This window comes from Trichosurus vulpecula, chromosome 2, assembly GCF_011100635.1.
Source record: "Trichosurus vulpecula isolate mTriVul1 chromosome 2, mTriVul1.pri, whole genome shotgun sequence".
NCBI lineage: Eukaryota > Metazoa > Chordata > Mammalia > Diprotodontia > Phalangeridae > Trichosurus > Trichosurus vulpecula.
Genome location: NC_050574.1, coordinates 200,756,614 through 200,776,234, shown reverse-complemented (window position 1 = coordinate 200,776,234; position 19,621 = coordinate 200,756,614). Strand labels below are relative to the sequence as shown.

At 36.2% G+C, this 19,621-nt stretch overlaps 1 protein-coding gene across 1 annotated transcript in view; it reads left to right on the top strand.

Annotated features, from left to right (window-relative positions):
- NEB (nebulin) overlaps nt 1-19,621 on the top strand; it is a 239,440-nt gene that overhangs the window by 196,783 nt on the left and 23,036 nt on the right. Inside the window, exons 140-152 of the mRNA XM_036744010.1 lie at nt 2,914-3,018; nt 5,353-5,463; nt 5,888-5,998; nt 6,513-6,626; nt 7,496-7,600; nt 10,371-10,475; nt 11,447-11,551; nt 12,596-12,688; nt 14,009-14,101; nt 15,768-15,860; nt 16,319-16,411; nt 17,679-17,771; nt 19,454-19,546. Of these exons, the coding sequence (XP_036599905.1) occupies nt 2,914-3,018; nt 5,353-5,463; nt 5,888-5,998; nt 6,513-6,626; nt 7,496-7,600; nt 10,371-10,475; nt 11,447-11,551; nt 12,596-12,688; nt 14,009-14,101; nt 15,768-15,860; nt 16,319-16,411; nt 17,679-17,771; nt 19,454-19,546 (1,314 nt within the window). The remainder of the gene's footprint in view (nt 1-2,913; nt 3,019-5,352; nt 5,464-5,887; nt 5,999-6,512; nt 6,627-7,495; nt 7,601-10,370; nt 10,476-11,446; nt 11,552-12,595; nt 12,689-14,008; nt 14,102-15,767; nt 15,861-16,318; nt 16,412-17,678; nt 17,772-19,453; nt 19,547-19,621) is intronic.

The following is a 19,621-nucleotide window of genomic DNA, read 5'->3' as shown; positions in this document are numbered from 1 at the left end:
TTCTTCTTGTGTCACCGACTTTAATCTTTGGAAATGTCTCCTCTTCGTTTGGGTTTAAATCGCTTTACATATAAGAATTCTCACTTTAAAAAAAAGAATCTATAAAACCTCATAGGAGAGATATTTGCACCTGAGTATTGCCCCAATTCTACATCACCAGATTCAAGATATGACTGCATACCATCAGAGTATTTAGTTAATAGAAACAACAGTAAGACTTAATCTCCCTTCTAATGAATAGAGTCCTACTTCTGAGTCATTGATGGGTTTCAGTTTTCTGTTGACATGAACATATGTATCCAAATAAGATCAGTCTGCTTAAATTCTGTGCCTCACTTTCTCTACCTTTAACATGGTGAATAATAATACCTGCCCCTACTACCTCACAAAGATATTGAGAGAGTAATGGAAGTAATGTGTGTGAAAGACTTTGATATCTCTGGAAGACAAGTGTGACATAAATCCTATTTCCTAAGAAGTCTTTGAGGTACTGGCCTGATGGTCGAGGTCTAACAAAGTATGGAGATCCATCAAAGGCTGTAACCAGATTAAGTCTGATTGTTGTTGTTGTTGTCGTGTGGTTGTCACAACTCACAAAAGTCTTCACTAAAGTATACCGGGGTTGCATTTGGTGTCAGCTGAGCGTGCCTGCAAATATGAAACAACAGATCTTTAGACCTACTGGGGAAGTATCATTGTTACTAAGCAATTAATATACAAAATAGCCTTCATTTTGACTTCAACATATCTAAGTTTTATAAAAGAGTTCACTTCTTACAATTCATAGAAAAAGAGTATAATAATCATTTTTAAATCCTTACCATATTCCTCAGGATTTGCCTCATTCACACTGCAGGCCCTATGAAAAATGATCATAAAAATCCAACTATTTTATCAATGGGACACTTTTTCCTTAGTTTCCTTGCATCCTAATTCAGTTGAATATTCCACAGTTTGTTTTTGTTTCATTTTGTTTTGTTTTTCAGCAAAAACTTTTACTAGCAAATATGGTAGTTGGGAGACAATCAGAGTCTCCTAGCACAATAGACAAATTCTTCATATTTTCTCTATGAAGGAGAAGTAATGGGAGCCAATTTGCTGAGCATAATTCATTGCAGACACTTGCTTGGGTAAACAATCTGTATGAGCCTTCTCAGATGGATAGCTAATAAGGAGCTGTCTGACTACTTGAGGTTTTTACATATCTTTCAACAAAATAAGAAATCCAAATCCAAAATCAGTCCTGGGTATACAATTAGGATTGATAACACTCCCTAGAATAGAGATCTACAATAAGTAAATGCATTATACTTATCTGGGCATTTTTTTCCTTTTAAATTTATTTATTTTTACTTTATAACATTCAGTTCCACAAATTTTTGAGTTCCAAATTTTCTCCCTGTCCCTGTTCTCCTCCGAAAACGGCATGTAATCCGATATAGGTTCTACATATACCTTCACATTAAACATATTTTCACAATAGTCAAGTTGTAAAGAAAAATTATAATCAATGGAATGAACCATGAGAAAAAAGAAACAAAACAAAACAAAAAAAAAAAAGAGAGTGAATAGTTTGCTTCAATCTGCACTCAGACTCCCTAATTCTTTCTCTGGATTTGGATTCCATCATGAGTCTTTTGGAGTTTTCTTAGAACCTTGCATTGCTGAAAAGATCCAAATCTATCAGAGTTAATCATCACAGATTCAATGTGTTTGTAATTGTGTACAAAGTTCTCCTGGTGCTGCTCCCCTCACTCAGCATCAGTTCATATAAGTCTTTCCAGGCTATTATGAAATCCGTCTGCTCCTCATTTCCTATAGCACAATAGTATTCCATTACATTCATATACCACAAGTTGTTCAGCCATTCCCCAGTTGATGGGTGCCCACTTGATTTCCATGAATATTCCACAGTTAATAATTTTATCTTCTTAAAATTAATAGACATACTGAACATAAAATTGTTTTCTTCTATTGTGCCTTTCTACTTATTCAATCGGGGCAGCTAGGTGGTGCAGTGGCTAGAGTGCTGGGCCTGGAGTCAGAAAGACTCATCTTCTGGAGTTCAAAACTAGACCCAGACACTTACTAGCTGTGTGACTCTAGGCAAGTCACTTAACCCTGTTTGCCTCAGTTTCCTCATATGGAAAATGAGCTGGAGAAGGAAATGGCAAACCACTCCAGTATCTTTGCCAAGAAAACTCCAAATGAGGTCACAAAGAATTAGACACAACCGAACAACAAAAACTTATTCTATCAATTCAATGAGTCAAGTCAGAATACCAAAGCCAGACTGGTAATACTGTTTACAATTCATTGAAAAAGGAAGTCTATGTTAGTCTGGCATGAGCTAGTTTACCTCTGGTTTTTTGGGAGTGTGTAGCTGTGTTTTATATGTAGCTAAGTTGGTTTCTTTGGTACATGGGATCCATATGTTGGATCCATGGATCCATATGTTGATGGTCACCGTTCCAGAGAGGCTTCTTTAAAAACCATACATCATCAACTCATTTTTTTTCTAATGCCCTTTAGTTAAAATTGAGTCCATCCCTAAAAAGAAAGTATCGAGACAAAGGAAAGTAGTCACAGCCTGAGTGTTTGCCACCCATTGACTCAATGAGAAAGCCAGGAAGTATTCATATTTTCAAGTTCATAATCAAAAATGATTTTGATAAAGAGAATGCTAATGAAATTATCTTATGGCTATTGATTATTTAGGATTTTAATGATAAAAGTAAAGGTAAAGGAAATGAATTTCTCTCCATTCGAGGTAAGGATGTGAGTCTTACAATCTAATCCTTAGGGCTATAGTTTTTTACTTACTTTTAAAGAAAACAGGATCTCAAATAATATAATTAACAGCCAAGTAGTTGTCTTGATGGAAAGCCTTATAACTGAACCCTCTAATACTAGGTGAAATATAAAGAAAAGTATGAAAAGGAACGAGGGAAGCCTATGTTGGACTTTGAAACCCCAACGTACATCACTGCAAAGGAATCTCAACAGATGCAGAGTGGGGTAAGAAACAAGACAAAATGTGCCTATATAGAGGTTCGGAATTGTTTATTATGTAATATGGTTGGGATATTCTTGTCAGGTAAATCACTAAGGTCCTCGTCAACTCTGGAATTTTCAAAATATTCTGATCAATAAATAGTTGCCATGCATAATATATGAGGTGAGCCATTTTCCAAAAAAGCAAAAATACAATAAAATATAATTAGTACTGAATGTAATTTAACTTTTTTGACTGAATCAGAAGATCCCCCAAGAGGGATATATATATCAATAAAAGCTGTTCCTTTGAAATCTCACACCCATGAAAGCTTCCACAAAGGAAATCGATAGGTCCTTATTAAGCTTTTCATTTTAAGGAGAAAACTCTAAATTACAAAGTGGATTTACACTGCCAGAATTTGCCTCCTAGTTAGTATAAAAGTAGTTAACATTTGTCTTATAAACCTTAAGGTGCTATATAAATGTCCTCTGTTTTCTTTATTCACATAAGGCAGTGGGCACTTGACATGGGAGGGACAGGCATAAAAAGTCTTGAAATTCTGTCACTTTCAGCCACAGGGGAAAAAAACATCTAACTCACTGCATTTCCACAGGGTAAACGCGTTGTAATCTTATTTTGAAATCTGCAAAATCCCATGGATTTTTAGAATATCATCACTAGAAACCATTTTTTGCCATGTTGCATTTCACAACTATAAGCAAAAGTGTTTTTAATGGAACTACAAAAATCCTAAAAAACAGTTTTACTTGACAAAATCCCTCATAATCTAAAGCAGAACTCAAAAGAGTAACAAAGTGTTTCATTTCCGTACAGAGTTTTTTCAACCGCCAAATGAAGGGATTGAACTAGAATTGTATTATCATCTTGCTGGATGAGATTTAAGGACCATCCTGAGAGTGGTTAGATAATCAGTTTTGAATTCAGGAAAGCCCAAGTTAAAGTTCTGCATGTGATGTATTGTGATTTGGTGACCACAACCAAGTCTCTTTAAGTCTCAGTGTCCCCTAGCAATCCTTGAAGGCTGTAGCAATCTGCAAGGGTGGGGGGTACCTTTATATGGAACCTTAGGGTTTGTAAAGCATGTTACAAATATTGTCTAATTTTATCTTAACTAGGAGGTAAATTTTGGCAACTTAAATCAATTTTTGTAATTTTGAGTTTTTCCCTCAAAATAGAAAGTTTAATAAATATCTATTGATTTCCTTTGTAGAGGCTTTCATGGATGTGAGATTTCAAAGGAATAAGCAATTCTCTAAGGTTGTAAAGTATAGATTTGCACCAATGGATGAAATCACTGAATGGACCCAATAATGATGTTTGTTTGTTTGAAATCAGGCCATGAGGCTCCAACTTAAAAAAAAAAAAAGAAAAGAAAAAGAAAACCTTCGCTATCAAAATCTACCCTAAGAAAAAATTCTGGTGTTAAAAATGCCTACTGCAGTATTAATTTAACTCATTGTGTTGCTTTTCCCAGGTTTATTTGCATTTTAAATCTTATTTCTCATTGTAGAATAAAAGGCATTGTCTCCATTTAATGTGTATAGAAAAAGTCCAAAAAAAAAAGCAAAACAAAAACAAAAACAGGGTAAGGGAGATATTTTGAGGTGTAGGTGGGGCTCTTGCGAAACCCCGGAAATCATATATTGTAAGTGACAGCTGAAACTTCCTCTCAGTTAGACTAGCCTTCGTTAAAATCTTATTACATTTGTATGAAGTAGACGTTTAGTAACTCTGGGTTTCTTCAAAACCTATTTCTTTCTCCTGGTTAACTTTCTCCCAGCAAAAAAAGAGAAGTTCTGCCATTGTTTACCATTGATCAGAAATACTATCAAGTCTATGCTTATTTGTTACAAGAGATTTGGGGCTTTTTTTTTTTCCAATTTGAAGGTTGGGGAAGGAATAAGTTAGACCCCTCCAAAAAAATAAAGAAGGAAAAAGAAGGTGAAAAGAAAGAAAAGAGGATCATTTAAGTATTTTTGATTCACAAAAAGGAAGGAACACCAGAAAGATTTACAAGCAGGATAGCTTTGAAAAATGTATGTTGATTTATTATATATTTAAAAAGCAATCTGTACATAATAGTTGGTGGTTTATGTCTAATCCTCTTCTGTTCTAATATGTATGTGGAAATGTTCATTTTATCTGATATTGTTAAGTTCAGAATTTTAAAAAAGAAATACTTTTCAGAAATTGCTTCAGAGGATTGTTGTCTTAGTCAATATATTGACTGAAAAATGTTACTTTTTCTTAATAATTTTTCTTCCCATAGCTAAGGGGGGAAAATCAACATAAAGATTTGCTTTTTGATTTTTTTTTCTTTCTACTCATATTAGAAAGAATATAGAAAGGACTATGAAGAGTCCATTAAAGGCAGAAACCTTACTGGCCTGGAGGTTACGCCAGCTTTATTACATGTCAAATATGCCACCAAAATAGCAAGCGAGGTAGCCATTACTTGGTCTTTTCTTCATCTATTGATTCAAATAATTTCATAATTCCACTAATGACACTCATCAATGTGTTTTTTTTACCACTTAACTCTTACCCATTTAACCACTTAACTTGAAACAGTTTCAAGTTGTATCTTCTTGTGCTTGATTCTTCTACCTAATCAATTATCCGTGTTAATTCTTCTAATTGGTTAATTGACTATCCCATCAATGTATGTAACTTTTCGAACTATTCTTTATTTCCTTTTTGTTTTTAACACCACCTGATGATTTGCCCCATGCTGTGGTCCATATCTTAATGAAACTCTACTAAATTTTATCTGCTTTAAAACTTAAACTTTTTTTTTTTGGTTTCTCAGTTAAGAGAAATATTCCTGGCTCTCTTGGCAGTTTTGTTGGTCTTATTTTTGTGATATAGAAAGAGTACAGGAAAGATCTAGAGGAAAGCATCCGAGGAAAGGGTCTCACGGAAATGGATGACACACCTGATATGCTCCGAGCAAAGAATGCAACTCAGATCCTCAATGAGGTAGCTCCACAAGCCTCCCAAGATCTAACAAACCACATCTGATTCTCATCTTTCCCTTTAAAGTATAAAAATTTTGCTTTACGTAGAATGTGCTACCATATTTGAATTAAAGGAATTAACGCTTTTCAGAAAAGTCCAACACAGTGGTCAAAGTTTTACTAAAAATCTTCTCCATTTCTACTGTACATTGATATTGTAGCAGCCTGATCAGTTTCTTCTCTGTAAAAAGGAGATTATAAAATCCGCACTCCCCTCCCAGACTTGTGAGGATAAGGTAATATCATGGGTATAAGGATTTTGTAAACCTTGAGTAATTTTATATAACTGTTAGCTTCTTATATCACACACTGCATGCTATAGTATAAGATACTACAGTAAATACTGGCTATAATTTCTAAGTCAAAACACATTGTAAAAATTAAAAAAACATTTATGGTCATTGAGTCCCATTATTAACTGACATAGACCCAAGAAATCAGTTGATTTTTCTAAAATGTATTATTTTCTTCTACAGAAAGAATACAAGAGAGACCTAGAGCTAGAAGTCAAAGGACGAGGTCTGACCACCATGGCAAATGAAACTCCAGACTTCATGAGGGCCAGGAATGCAACAGATATTGCTAGCCAGGTTAGTGTGATGTCCAAGGCTCCTGGATCTTCTTGCCTCCAATTTGCCAAGATACACACATTGTAAACATACTTGTGGAAAGAGATTTAGACCAGAAGTCAGGAAACCTGGGTTCTAATTCCAGTTCTGACATTAACAAGATGGGCAAATCCACCTCACTGGGCCTCAGTTTTCTCATCTGAAAAATGAGACGACTGGACTTAAATGATCTGTAAGACCCCTTCCAGCTGTTGAGATTCTCTGATTCTAAAAAAAATGTTTTATTCTTGCCACCTCCCAAGAGTCTCATGGGTAGTAAAATGAATATTATTTTATTGCCTATCGGACATGAATAATTTCTTTATTAGGTTTTGTTGAGCTAGTAGAAGGATTAGCAGAAGTTTCCTTTCCTCTTTCCATCTCTCATAGAATGTGCACCCTCATTATAAAGGGTGGAGTGCCTGGGATGGTCCTGGCAGACGCTCTCCTCAGTCTGCCCCCAAAGCACTTGCACAGCATCCGTTTGGGGTCTTCTCTCTCCTTTATTGCAAGGCACTCTGACTTCCTTAGTGAAGCCCAGTCTACATTAATCTGTTCCTTCTTTTTCACTCTCCAGAGATTTATTTATATAGTTCTACTATAGCATTCGTTGTCTTATACCAACCCTCTCGCCATCTCCTATGCATAGATCCTTTTTTCCCAACTAAATTGTAAAGTCTTTTACTTCCTTTGATTTTTCCGTAGTCCAGTGCTTCAAGCAGTGTAGAAATAAATATGGGCTTACGAATGAATAAATCTCTTGATGAATAAATTTGTATCATTTTTAAGTAAGCCAGAAAATTTATCAAGACCTTTAAAGCACGTTACCTACCAGTTTTCTTTCTTTTCAGATTAAATATAAGCAGTTGGCAGAAATGGAAAAAGCCAACTTCACTTCTGTTGTTGATACTCCAGAGATCATTCATGCTCAGCAAGTCAAGAACCTTTCAAGTCAGGTAAGGACAGTGGAAAAAATCATAATGTAATAATAAGGCAGAGAAAACAAAACAAAAAGCTGTTCCTGGTTCATTTCCATAAATTCCAAAAATAGCATTTTATACATAAGGCTTTGTAACACAATAAAAAGAAAGGAACATAATGTAATGTAAGTTTGGTTGAGATTTAGCATTCCTTTTGTCAGAATTAAACAGATTAAATCAGTGGAAAAGCATTTTAAATCTTGATATATGTGTCAGCTGTTGTTATTAATAACAACAATAATTGTCAAAATCCACAAAACTAGTCAAAGGAAATAGAATTCTCACTCAGAAAAAAAAAAAGTTGTTGCTTTTTTTCGAGCCGATGATGTAAAAACCAGTCCTCGAAAGAGGAGCAGTTAGCTTTCTAATTAAGCTGCTGGGAAATAATTAGAGTATGCTAAGCGTCTATACCTCTTTTTTTTTTTTTTTTGTAAGAAACCTCCATGACATTCTCGCTACAATGTCTTATTCACTTATACCCCTCATAGTCCTATCAGCTTTGCACATGGGTAATCTCAGATATATTTGGGAAGCTTCAGTGTTTCTGTAGGAGGCTTGCTTACTTCTCCCATACCCCTAGATTCAGGTCTATTTCCCTCAAAATCACAAGGCTCTATTGTTTCTCCTCACATCTTAACTCACAGTCTTATCTGGGACTCATTTCTGACCTCATATCTAATCTGTATTATCATGCCATTCTCCTCCAGATGTGATCAGATGTAAATCATAGTCACATCATCCAGCTGTTGTGTGTTTTCAGCCAAGTACCTCCCAACCCCTAAGGAAGATACAATTTACTCATTTTTTCGCCTAAGGCCCAACAGTCTTAGCAGAAGCCTAGTCTGGGTTCCCTTGCTGATGGGATCTTCTTATTGTTATCTTTGAAGGAGCTAAACTTTTAAAAATGCCTTATTAATTCTTTTTTGTGTATATCTTTCACTACCTACTAAACTACCCCCTTCACCTCTACCTTTCCAAGCAGAAGCCCTCCCTTGTAATAAATACACATAGACAAGCAAAATAAATCAATCAATGTACCTTCGTTGTGTGCACATCATGTTGCTTTTGAGTCAATTCCCTTTCTATTAAGAGGTGGTAGGTACATTTCATTATCAGGCAGCCGGACAAAATAAAGTGTTGGATCTAGAAACAGGGAGACCTGAGTTCAAATCCCACCTCAGACACTTACCGGATGTGTGGGCAATTCACTTAATCTCTCTTACGCCCAGTTTCTTCATCAATAAAATGTTGATAATGATGTCACACACTTCACAAGATTGTTGTAAGGATCAAATAAGATAACAAATCATAAAGTATAAATTCTAGCTGTTGTTATTATCATACTTTTGAAATCACCATTGCTCACCACTCAGGGTTCTGAGGTTGTGAAAAGTTGTTTTTCTTGTTGTTGTCATCATGAAAATTATTCTTCTGATCTTGCTCATTTCACTCTCCATAAGTTTGTACAGTCTTTCCATGTTTCTCTGAATCTACATTTCTTATGGCGTAGTAATTTTCCATTATATTCCCATATCACAATTTGTTTATCCATTCCACAATGGAATTTTTTCACAGTTCTTTGCTACAACAAAAAGTGCTGCTATAAAATTCTTATATATGAGAACCAGAAATCCTATCCTTGGCCCCCCTTGGGATGTATGCCAAGTAGTAACTCTTATAAACAACTTAAAACTTAAGTTGTAATATAACAACATAATTTTTTATTAATATAGATTCTTTGTTATTGTTTTATTAATATGTTTTGTTTTGATAAAATAATCACTTCTCAGTAAACAATCTATCTCTTCCTTTTAAAAGTCCATCCCTTTTTCCCTAAAAAAATAGTTAAATGACACAAGTATAACAACCATTGGGACTGATAGCACATGCAACTTTCAATTCTTATAGTATAGCTTATAAAACATATATAATGATATGTTTTCTCTAGAGAAAACAGATAAATTCTTAGCACAGTAGTGACCAGATTCCTTGCCCACAACTACCCCAGAAATTTGATGGAGCAAAAGGTTAGAGCCAGGAAGAGACCAAACTAAAATAACATGGAGGTAAGATAGGGATAAGTTAATAATAATCTCTTTCTCCCTCACTCTGGGGCCTCCTTGCCTTCTCCCTGTCTCATTACTGGGTTTAATAGTTTAGCAACTGGCTAAATATAGAAGACTTGTTTATATATAGCTACTAGATTTAAAGGTACTCAAATTTTATGGGCCCAACTTTGACCATCTTTGTTGACCAGTCTTCCAGTGGATTAAGGACAAAGACTCACTCTCTTAGAGAGGTGTCATCCCTGGATCTATACAGAAGCCTACAAGTACAGCAATATACACACTGCCTACCGTCAGCCATTCTGTGAAGACATGTTCCACTCATTATGAAAGTTTGAGTTTGCAGACCCACCAACTTCTGTAAATAGTAAGGAAAAAGAGACCCAAGACTCAAGAGCAGGACAATGGAGGCAAAGAACCAGAATCTGAATCCTAGCTTTGGCACTTAATTACCTGTGTGACTTTAGGCAATGCATTAACTTTTCTGGGCCTCAGTTTCCCCATCTATAAAGTGAGAGAGTTGGATTAGAGGAACTCTGAGATCCCTGCCAGCTCTAAAGTATAGGATCCTATGAACCCCCATATGTCAGGCCATCTTAAGGTTCTGTTCCCCAAGTATCAACATTGTATCATAGAGATCTGTTGCTCACTCACTCTGTCCCCTTTGAATGTGTTTTCAGAAAAAGTACAAAGAGGATGCAGAAAGGTGCATGTCCTACTACGAGACAGTGCTGGAGACTCCAGAGATACAGAGGGTCCGAGAGAACCAGAAAAACTTCAGTCTTGTACGTGTTTAGTTCACTCAATGTCCATTTGGTTTGATGATACTTGCATTTTACAAGGTGGAAGGGAAAGCTACTATGGGGATGGGAGGATAAGAGGGAGGAGTCATGATGAGTAGTGATAGTGATGCAAAAAAGGAAAGAAAATCACATCTATGAAACTTCAGGAAACACACTGAAGATGGGAAAGGTAGTTCAGAAGGAAACATGTAGGCAAGAAAATTTTGTTACTATCCTACTTAACGCACACTTTTAAAAGTCAACATGCACTTTAAAAAAACAGGAAATAATACATACACAGATTCACAAGCAATACTCTTTTCTGTTCTTTGTTTAATGAAATGTTTGTGTTTGTTAATGTTTGTTAAGCACATAATTTTTAAAAATAATTTCTTTTTTAAAGTACAGCGCCATCACACTTAGGGTTAAGGCCCAAATGGGCATCTTGGAATTCATGATTATTTTTCTCCTGCTGGGATTGGGCCCGATGATCAACTTCTGTCTCTTATCCCCTCCCTGGAAAATAAGGGCCAGTCTTTAGGATAATTTTCCAGATAAGAGATTATCACAAATGCCAAAAATAAAGGTCAAGTGGAAATTTGAACTATTCCCTTCTCTTAATATTTTTATTTCTTCAAATACCATCCTATGTCAGTGATGGTCTATCTTTGTCAAGTATGAAATTCAGCTCTAGGCAACAGCTGGCTTTGTGTTGAATGTTTGCAGTTTTCTTTTCCCTGTATTCCCCAGGCTCCCCAACATTAAACTAAAATTTGATAATAAATTTCCCCCCAGAAATTCTGACTAAAGAATTTTTTTTCTTTTTGCTAAGATCAATGTTTCTCAGATATTTTCCAGGTAGAAATGACTTATCTTAGATTTGGTTGGTTTGTTTGTTTGTTTGCTACAAGACCCGGGACTACACAAGAATGCTTAAATAGTTAACTAGGTGTTTATTTACTCTTTCTTTATAGCTCCAATACCAGAGTGATCATAAAAACGCTAAAGGAAAAATTACAGTTGTACAAGACACGCCAGAAATACTGCGTGTCAAAGAAAATCAAAAGAATTTCAGCTCGGTATATTTATTTTGTTTTCCATTTCAATGCTAACCTAAGTAATTCCAACCTCCTCTTAGGAAAATTTACCTGTAATGATGCTAATTTCCTAATGTTTCAAATAATTAACCCCTTACTACCCTAGCTGATACCAATAATTGATAGTAGGATAACCAAACCTCTTATCTAAGCAAGCTGCGTCAAAGAACATCTAAAGTCACTGAGAAATTCTAACCAAATAACCTCTTCTTTTAAATCCCAAAGCAGTAACCCTGTGATCTCTGTTTTGTCTTGTGGCCAATCACTTGAAACACTCTTTGATGTTGTGTACTGTTAGTGTCCCTAACCCCAAAAAGTCACTTTTAAAGCACAGACGTGTTGCATCTGTGACTTCATTCGTGTTTCTCAGAGTGGATTTTGTGTTCCATGTGGGGAATGAAGTTCAGTATTGCTCAGGCCTGTGCAGACCAAGTAGCATAGTCTGGGGGTGGGGGTGGGAATCACCTTAAAAGCTAACGTTTGACTGAAGTGAATGCCTTTCCTGGACACCTTCTTGGCAGTGGCCAGGGTGCCCCTTCCCCAAATTACTTTGTATTCATTTTGAATATGTTCCCAACTGTACATGTTATCTTCTTCATTGGGATATTTGTTCCTTGAGAGGATAAAGTGTCTTGAGCTTCTATTTCTATCTAGCAATTAGCACTATGCTTTGCAAATAGTAAGCATATAATAAATGCTTTTTCATTCATCCATCCATCCATCCATCCAATGGAATGTAAGATTCTTGAGGGTGGGGGCAATTTCGTTTTTGTCCTTATCTTCAGAGCCTAGCATAATAAATGCTTGTTGATTTTTTGAATGATTGGATATTTGTTGAGTGGCTAAGAGAAACCAAAATTGACCACCAAAGCTGTCAGTGTAATCGTATTGTTTTGTGCTGAGTCTATACAGGCCTAGGAAAGTTCTCTGGCCTCCACAGAAACCTTCTTCTCCTAGTCATTCTCCAGGAAGAGGGGAGATTCCATTTTTTTCTGTGGTGACACTATCCTTGTTCTGAACAACCAGGTTTTATATAAAGAAGGCATCTCTCCCGGGACAGCTATTGGAAAGACCCCTGAGATGATGAGAGTCAAACAGACACAGGATCACATTAGTGCGGTAAGGATAATGGATTTTATACCAATTTCTCCATTTGATAAGTTACATGGTTCTCTGAGCAGCACTCATAAATGGTGTGAACAGGAACAACACAATTGGAAAAGGGGCGATCCAGGAATCCTCCTGATTTGTTGAACCGGAACATCTCCAATGGATCTGTGTATGTATGCTGGTTCCCTGGCAAGGGACATTGATCTACTCGAGGGCTGAAGGACTTGCACTTTCAGATGAACATTGACACCCCTCACCAGGCAATCGAAACTAAAGAGGGATTTTGTCATTCCAAAGGACAAATCCTTTAGCCTTCACTCTGTCAGGACATACGCCCATCCCTATGGAGCCAGAGCGCATGCCCAGCTTCATGGGAGGTACTCCAGTCTAGTATATCAAGGGGTGGGGGGTCCCCTAATTACTCTTCTTATACAGTTCCTGCTCAGCTCAGCTACTTACTATCCCTGTACCCTCACATAAACTCTGGGCCTCAGTTTCCTCATCTATCAAATGAGGATATAAGACTAAATGGCCTCTAAGGTCGTTTCAAGCTCTAAATCCTATAATCTGTGATTCATAAATTGAGACTCTTACAATGGCCACCGCTAGTCACCATCCCGATTGGCAGGATTCATATTCACAGTGCAATCAAACTCTTGGTGGTTTGCTTAAAGCAGAAAGTTTTTTTTTTATGTTTAAAACAGTAAAAGATTTTAGACAAAGAATAGCTCTGACAATGAGGTACCAAAAAGTTGAATGGGCAACCTCAAGAAGGCTCATGGTGGGTTTCCTCCCTTTAAGCAAAATCTGGGCAGACATTTATGACTGACATTATGGTGAAAATCTGGGAAGAGTTGCTGGTTATACTAGATGACCCCTGATATCCCCCCCTTTCCACTCCAAGATTCTATGGGGTTAAAAGGGAGTTAAAAGATTTTCTTTGTTGAATGTCTTTTCTTTCTTTTCTTTATTTTTTTAAGAGGTATACATGTTTGCTATGGATAGCTTAGGTATAGTCCTATGATGACCTATGAGGTCAATGGACTCAGTGATCTCTGAAAGTTCCCTTCTGGCTCACTGAATCTGTATTTATTACATCACATTTGTCTCCTAGGCCTAGCTTTTCTTTTGTGAAAATGGGTTTGGAGGTGGGGAAAGGGACATGATCTTTAAGATTCCTTCCAGCTGGAAGATGTCATAATTTTAGAAGTGCCAAGCCGAATTAATTGGATTAATAGACATCTATAATCAATTACCAGAAACCAGTCTTGGACAGAATACATGCAACTAATGTATACTGTCATTCATTTCTCATTTGTGTTACTACAGGTGAAATACAAGGAAAATATTGGACAAGGAACCCCAATTCCTGACCTTCCCGAAGTGAAACGTGTCAAGGAGACACAAAAACACATAAGCTCGGTAATGACTGATCCTTTCTGTACTTATTTATATAACTGCCTCTTTTTATTACCAGCTAGTCTTAGGTCCTTCATCACTAAGGGTTACAATTCAACTTAAGGTGGGAGTCAGACAGACTTAAAAAAAACATTCTCTAGAGAGACAGTAGGATAGGGAATGTCAGAAGAACCCTGGGTTTGAATCCTGGCTTTGACCCACTTTAGGTGTATAACCCTGTGTCAGTCTCTTAAACTTTCTGAGTGTCAGTTTTCTCATCTGTAAAATGGGAATGCTACTGACTACTTCATAGGCTTATGAAAGGTGAGCTTTGTGATTTTTAATAATGACGATTTTACATTATCTAGTGGCCATACAAGGAAGTCTCCAAGACTTGTCTGAAGCCATGAGTTGGTTCTAGCATCTAGGCTATTATTACCCATATTAATTCTATTTTTTCAGTTGACTATCCCATCTATGTGTGACCTTGAACAAGGCAATTTACTTCTTGGGGACTTAGTTTCCTCATCTGTAAAATGGAAAAATTAGAGTAGATATTATATCTAAAGCTCCTTCTGAGTCTAACATTCTTTGATCTATGATCTAGTAACCCCAATTTATGTAATAATTTATGTCAGTAATAAGTCATTTAGAACAACTATATGCAATTAGATGTGTAATTGCCACTACCCCAGTTTTAAAGGTCAGGAAACTAAAGCTCAGAAAAGTGAAATTAATTACTTAGAGTCACACAGCAAGTAAAATATACAGTGTACAGTAGGGTCTCAAATCCTAGTCTTCCGATCCCAAATCCAGTGGCATTTTCACTATACCACACTGCCTCTGGACATGTTTTGTTTTGTTTTGCTTTTCTTTCCTCCAAGCTATTGGACCACCTTCCTAGCATTCTTCTCTGCCTATATCCCCAGCCGTGGTGAAAAAAAAAACCCCCGAACATTTCTATTAATAACCCAGTGGCTCTAGAATAAGCATATTAGGATTTTTCAGGTTTTCAAAGAGTTAATACTACTTGTAACTAGAGAGAAACAGACCTGGGTTAATAAAATAGCAGAAAATGGAGAATTCACAAATTTACAGGTCCCCAAAGTCTTTAAAAAGTCAATTCCCCTTGCCCTCTTCACTGGAATATGAACAGAGCTAAATTGATCTTTGACAGCATTTGTCTCCAGGTATTTACCATTTTCCCTTGCTCCCAGACAAGTGGTAGATTTTCCACTTATACAAAGAACTCCAGAAAATTAATTTACATCATTGTTCACCCTATTTAGGTCACACAATGAACAAAGTAAACTTAAGCCATGTTAAATATTGCTTAAACAAAATAGGTTTCCTTTTTTTTCCAATGGGAAATTTTGGTAGTGGTGGTAGCTAGCCGTGAACTATAGGTTGCCAATGTACAGAATAAACTTGAGTTGCACCTCCGTGGGTAAAGTTTTTCACTGATTATGGGCAATAGCAAAAGACTAGAAGCTTTTTCTCCAAGACATGAAAACTGAGGTTAATTTTTTAAAGGCAATAATTCTTTAATAAATATTTTTCTCCAGTCTAAATATATTTAAATGATAGAATGTTTTTGCAAATTAATTTCCTTCCCAATATCCATATTAGAATGATTTTTAAGGGCTAATCATCTTATTGTCATTTTGGGTGTCCTCCTTATATTCTACAGGTTATGTACAAAGAGAACTTGGGGACAGGCATTCCAACTACTATCACTCCAGAGATGGAGAGAGTCAAACGCAATCAAGAGAACTTTAGCTCGGTATTTGTAAAAACAAGAAACTCAAACCCCTCTTTAAAAATTTACCATCATAACTCACCCTTTTAAAAAAAAAGTAACAGCCTAACCATGGTGCTGTGTGTGTGTCACCATCTGACCCAAACCACCTAGATGACACCTAGTGACTCATTTTTCCCATTGAGCCTTAACATTGTGGGTGACTGACAAGTGTGAAAGACCCTACAGAAATTAACATGGAATTCCTCATGATTGCTTACATCACATAACTCAATTTGTAATCCAAAGAATAATTACCCCCATAAAATTCATTTTCATAATGTGTGGAATAAAATGTAAAGCACTATACTCCTACTAAATCCAATCAACTAAAACAAAAACAAAAACAATCTTTTCTCCTCCCCACTGCTGTCTTCTTCACTTCCTGAATTACTGTGCCTGTGTTGAGTGGGTTTATTTGGGTGCTGTCTTATGTCTCACAGGTATTGTACAAAGAAAATTTGGGGACTGGGACCCCAACACCTATTACTCCAGAGATGGAGAGAGTCAAACGCAATCAAGAGAACGTTAGCTCGGTATTTCTTAGGGCGGGGTAAAAAGTTCCCTTAATATCATGCTAAAAATAACCCTAACCCTTGACAAATATCTTCTCCCTATAAAATAACTAAACACAAAAAATGGAGGAAATGTTACCAAATAATACTCTAGGTTTCGATCTAAATCTAATTTAATATGCATACATTACCCAGTTCTGGTGTGAAATTTTAACCATGGCTACCCTCGTATATATATATTTATCATTACCTTAAAAAAAAGTGTACTCTAGTCATTCCTGTTTTGTTATAAATAACAGTAGATGTTTCTAACATGGTGTTTACTCGTGCTGTGCAAATCTAGAGTCTAATATTTCTGCTAGTAAAGAAAAAAATAGAATTTTACTTGTATTCTTTGTTACCTTGTCAGATGCTTTCCTTGTGTTTCACAGGTCCTCTTGGGAGAACATGATTCCCAATCATTATTCAGAATACTTCACCCAGAGATGTAAATCTCCAGGTCTTAGTCATTCATATGGAATGGTTACTATAGCCGTACACACAAGATGCTTATGTACTTGTGTTGTCTCTGTTGGGAACACTTTGAGGTCTACAGAAAATATGTGGCTAATATTTCTTGCTTTTCTCTCCCACATTTCTCTATTCTTAAATACGGAACTGATTCTAACCTATGTCTTAGAATATCCCCTGCCGGATCACTGGGCACTTGACAAATACTTACTGCCTGACTGGCTACTTCGTGATATTATCTTTCTACCCATTAGTAATTTGTATGCTGTTTTTCTCAACGATTAAAGGCAAGCAGGCATAGTGGAAAGGAGCTAAGGGATCTTGATTTAAGGGCTAGTTCTGCCACCTACTACTTGTGTGACCTTGGGCAAGTCGCTTCACTTGTCTCAGCTTGTTTTTCATCATTTATAAAATAAGGGGGCTGGACTAGGTGATCATTAAGCCCTTTCTAGTGCTATCATCTCTGATTCCAAACTCTGAGGCCACCAAGATGGCTGGCCAACACACAGTCAAGGCACCGATGGATGCCCTTAGCTTGGCGGCAGCACGAACCCCAGTATCTATCTGCCTCTCTGGGAATATATGCCAAAAACTACTGTATGCAGGGATAAAAGCATCAATGAGACAAACTTTAAAATGACCCAAGTGGGACCTTTTGTTTTATCTGTTTGAGTGACTGCAAATTCCTTTTGAATGCTAATCCCTGAAGAGAAACCTGACCTGACCTGAATACTGCACTCTCCTGACGTGATTGTTGATGCTTTTCTGTGCTATACAGGTGTTGTACAAAGAGAACCTGGGCAAGGGAACCCCCTTACCGGTCACTCCAGAGATGGAGAGAGTCAAACACAATCAAGAAAACTTTAGCTCGGTATTTGGGAGCATAAAAGTTTCCTTAACCATATTAAAATCCTCCTTTTTTTCCTTTTAACTTTTAAAAATGAAAATTTCCCATTCCCTGTTAATAGACTTAACAAAAAATGAAAAAAAAAACAAAGAAAAAATACTCCTTTCACCATCTGAACCCTCTGATTTTCAAGACTTTTTACTTACCTTCTGTTCTTACCACTTTGTAATTTCTATAATCCTCCCTTAGTCCTCTTAACTGGCTCCTTTCCTTCCCTCTCTATCGTTTGTTTTGCTTCTGGAAGTTTTAAAGTACAGGTATCCTTGATTTCCAAAAATATCAATCCAGGGTTCCAAATTGTCTTTGGTTTTTGCTCTTATTCTGTGTTTCTGGATTGGAACTGATAAGAAATGAAAGTATTCGAAGTCAACATGTGAAAATAATCAACTGGCTCTTGCTGAGGAATGTCAGTAAACTTGACCTTGATCGTAATCGTGGTCAATGCTGACTGACCACATAATATTATCCACAGTCTCTGGAGCATAAAGTAGTATTATTATTTTTAAAACAGTAGTTAATGTTTAAGGTTGTAATCATTCTACTTTGGTGATTGGCCTACAGTATAAGCCTTTCACAGAAAGAATCCAGTTTCTTTTCATTTGTCCAAATAAGGAGATCAAATTGTGGCATTTTATTTATTGTCATGTTTTATTTACCATCATTGCTTTTGTTTTTAAAAAGTTTCTACCACACAAATATACAATGAAAACTGGTTATAGGAACTTCTGTAACTATTGTTCCAGAGACAGAGAATCAAATATGGATAAGAAAAATAGAAGTGGGTCTTTTACGGGGAAGGGAGCAGGGGAGGATGGGGACAGTTAGTGAATAAGATATCCTTCTTAACTCTAATTTTAATGTGATTTTCCACCCTAAAACTTCCACCCTCAGTAAAACCAACTCATTTCAATACTGTCATTTTCCATTCTTCTATTACTAACCTTTGTGAATTCTGTTGACTTTTCCTTGTAGTTTAATGTAACTTTTCTGATTGTTTTGTCCATTGTGTCTTGGGCTTTTCCAAATATGTTTCTTTTAGCAGTGTTTATTTTCTTTCTCGTGGTAAGATTAGTAGAAAAATAAAAATTATATATACATACATATGTGTATGTATGTATATATACACATACACATAGAAGAACATTAGCTGGTACCAAGAGTTCAAGTAAGAAATATTTTTATTTCAAAATTTTGATATTCTTGAATTTACTGTATAATTGCCAACTATCCCCTTTCTTTTCCTTTATGTTTAGTTTATTTCACCAACTATAATCAATTTAACCCATAAAGCCAATATTACTTTTTATTCTCAGAATATATGGCAATATTTTCCCAAACCACAAATTTTCTATTTCACTTGTAACATCTTTGTGGTTTTTTAAAATAACCATAGACTTTTTCTGAATCATTCCTGAGAAAAGAAACAATCTATTTATATAATGTTAAGATTCAGGAGCTGAATCTCCATCAGGTAATGGTGATCTGACCTAGATCTTTTTGCTAAAGAGAGGAAGAGAATGAGGATGTTTATTTTCTCAATCTAATCTTTGAATGATGTCAGTGAGATTCCCCACCAGATGGCGCAGAGACTTGTGCTGATTTATTACCTTTTCTTTTTTTCCCCTTGGATTCTTTATGTCACACAGGTGTTGTACAAAGAGAACCTGGGGACAGGAATCCCAATCCCGATTACTCCAGAGATGGAGAGAGTCAAACACAATCAAGAAAACTTTAGCTCGGTATTTGGGAGCATAAAAGTTTCCTTAACCATATTAAAATCCTCCTTTTTTTCCTTTTAACTTTTAAAAATGAAA